This window comes from Wasmannia auropunctata, unplaced genomic scaffold (assembly GCF_000956235.1).
Source record: "Wasmannia auropunctata unplaced genomic scaffold, wasmannia.A_1.0 LD333757.1, whole genome shotgun sequence".
NCBI lineage: Eukaryota > Metazoa > Arthropoda > Insecta > Hymenoptera > Formicidae > Wasmannia > Wasmannia auropunctata.
Window position 1 is genome coordinate 6,753 of NW_012029133.1, and position 2,769 is coordinate 9,521.

General features: G+C 25.5%; 1 protein-coding gene across 2 annotated transcripts in view; it reads left to right on the forward strand.

Moving 5' to 3' along the window:
• LOC105459786 overlaps positions 1-1,476 on the forward strand; it is an 8,003-nt gene extending 6,527 nt beyond the window's left edge. For both annotated transcript variants that reach the window (XM_011706042.1, XM_011706041.1), the window contains exons 5-8: positions 675-740; positions 844-1,000; positions 1,104-1,210; positions 1,283-1,476. In XM_011706042.1, the coding sequence (XP_011704344.1) occupies positions 675-740; positions 844-1,000; positions 1,104-1,210; positions 1,283-1,414 (462 nt within the window). In that variant the 3' untranslated portion in view covers positions 1,415-1,476. The remainder of the gene's footprint in view (positions 1-674; positions 741-843; positions 1,001-1,103; positions 1,211-1,282) is intronic.
• Positions 1,477-2,769: the final 1,293 nt, after the last annotated feature.

Consider the following 2,769-nt stretch of genomic DNA (forward strand, 5'->3'; position numbering starts at 1 on the left):
GTCGACTCAGTTAATGCCGACAGTACTCCAACTTTCAAGCTTTATAACTCAAGATTTATTTCATAAAAAAATATTTCATTTATGTGTTTTGGAAAGTTCTCGAGGCGTGCTATAAGAACATGTAATGAAAAATTGAGGGTTCCATTTAAAGAATTCAAAGTGACCTTGTCCTGACCTTGATGACGCCACTCGTGGTCAAACCAATGTTATCATCTTATGTCCCCCTCGAAACCCTACAACTTTTGTCTGAAAAATTTTTCTCTCCCGGGCTTGATTTTCGAGATATTCGACTGGATGGATTAAAATGGTCCATCCTGTAGATACACAAATACATATTATTAAAAATATTTTTTCATTATCATATACATATTATATTTGTTTATGTTTTAATATATTGAAAGCTTTTAAATATAAGTTATCTTTTCTCAAGTTTTTATTTCAACTGTACATATGTAATAACACAATACACAAAAAATATTTTTAATAATATATATTTTTGTACATTATACAGTAGAAATAAAAACTTGAGAAAAGTTAACTTATTTTTATATTAAAATATATTAAAATTTTTAATATATTAAATCGTAAACAAATAAAATAGGAATAAAACTCATAAGTAAAAATATAGTTAAAATTTCTAAACTTTGAGTACTTTAGAGATAATTTTGTTATAGAAGGACAAATGGAATAATCAAGCAAATTTTACTACAAAAGTTACTACAGATTCAATGAATAAAACGGTATTTACTCTTCATAAATCAACTGGCTACATATTAAAGTAGATTAAAGCAATACATATTAATACATATTAATACATATTAAAATATATAAAATGTTTTTTAGATTAGTTTTCCTGATATTCCGACGACATCTTATGATGCTGTAAATTCACCTGTCAATAATGATTCTACTTTTGATTTTGTAAATACACATAATATAAGTTCAAAATTAGGTTCCAATAATATCACAAATCACACAGCACATTTGCCTAAAAGTACACGTACGTATTTCGTAGTTATATTTTATATTTATACATAACAAATGTATAAAAAATAAGTACAAGTAGCAGAAGTAACAATGAATAATAGAACAATTATTTACAGAGTATAACAGTCGTGCATATACTAAGGCATATCACGCTAAACCAGACGGAACAGTTAGCAGTTCATATTATGGAGGCCAAAGTATTCAATTTAAACCTCAGCAGATGGTAATACTGATAATTGAAAAGACAGATGTCATACAATAACTGTAATCACAAAAGACTAATTTTTTTTTACAGAAAACATCTACAGATACTTCTCGAGTGCCGAACAATTTTTCACAATATGCATCACATGATACATTGCATAGCACGTTATTTAAAAATAATCAAAAGAAAAAATCAGATAAAGATGCTTGTATATTGTCCTAGATTTTTTATTATATCTTTTATATATCTTATATATTATATAAAATATATATTTTATAAAATTACAGTCAAAAATTTTTATTTTATGTAAAAATTAGATTAATTTTTATTTTATTGATTTAAGATGAGGAAACATTTATAATAAGAGTTTTCCGTAACATTTACAATATAAAAAAGATTCAATGTAGGTACACATGCGCACATAATAATAAATACTGAAAATATTTTGTATTATGTATATATTAATCATATTTATAGAAATATATTTCTATAAATATTATATACAAAATTATATTTTTTATTTTTATTTATATAACTTTTAAATTAGGAATGAGAACTATTGTATTAAAAATTTCATTAAAAATTTGCTGTTTTTGAATGTTTTAAAATTTGGTTTTAAATTATTTTGGTTAACATGAAGATCTGATATATACAAATTATATATTAAGAGGATTATAAAATTGTTTTGCTGGCTGAATGTGATTATTTTTCAGCTTTTTTAATTGCCTTTATAGATTTACAAATCCTTTTCTTGAAAAGGTTGTGTAGTACCTAGTTAAATAAAGTTAGTAACTTGCTTAATTTTAAATTAACCTTTAATTGCTCTCACATTAATTTAATCTTAATTTTTTAATTTTATTTTTCTCCCCTTTTCCTTTTTTCTTCCTTTTTATTATTCCCCTTCCTCTTTTTCTTTTCCGTTCACTGCTTATAGATGTCCTATCAGTAACATTGACATTACATATCATTTCAAGTTCATATCTAAAGACTCATAGACACAAAACGGTTGACTTGAGAAAATTCTATTCTAGATTCAGGTATATTTAATTTTAATTTTAACTTTATTAAATAAACATGTTAGCTTTTTAGTTATACATTCGATTTTAGTCATTTTTTAAATTTGAATCTAGCTTCTATAATGTTAAGAATTACGAACTCTAACAATGACATTTTTCGCCTTTGTCTCCGGTGTAAATTTGGAAGGACCGTATGTTTAGTCTACTTATGTGTTTTGCAGGAGATTTGCGTCTGTATATTATGTTTTAGATGATATTTAACGAATTTTAACAACTTTATATTTTACTGTTTTAATTGTATTAATTTTATCGATTCAACATTGAGAATGACCTAATACAGGTCAAAACGTTTGTTTTACTTTTAATCACTGTAATATTATTTTATTCGAGCATTACCCAACTCAGGCTCGTAGCCCTTATTTGATTTATTAGTTACTTTGTTGAGCCTTTTTTTTTATTTGCAGCATCAAATGAACCGTAGCCATAATCGAGAAGAGTCATAATATACCGGCACTACTGGAAAGTGGAAAGTACCAGACCGATAAACTTCTATTTTAGGCC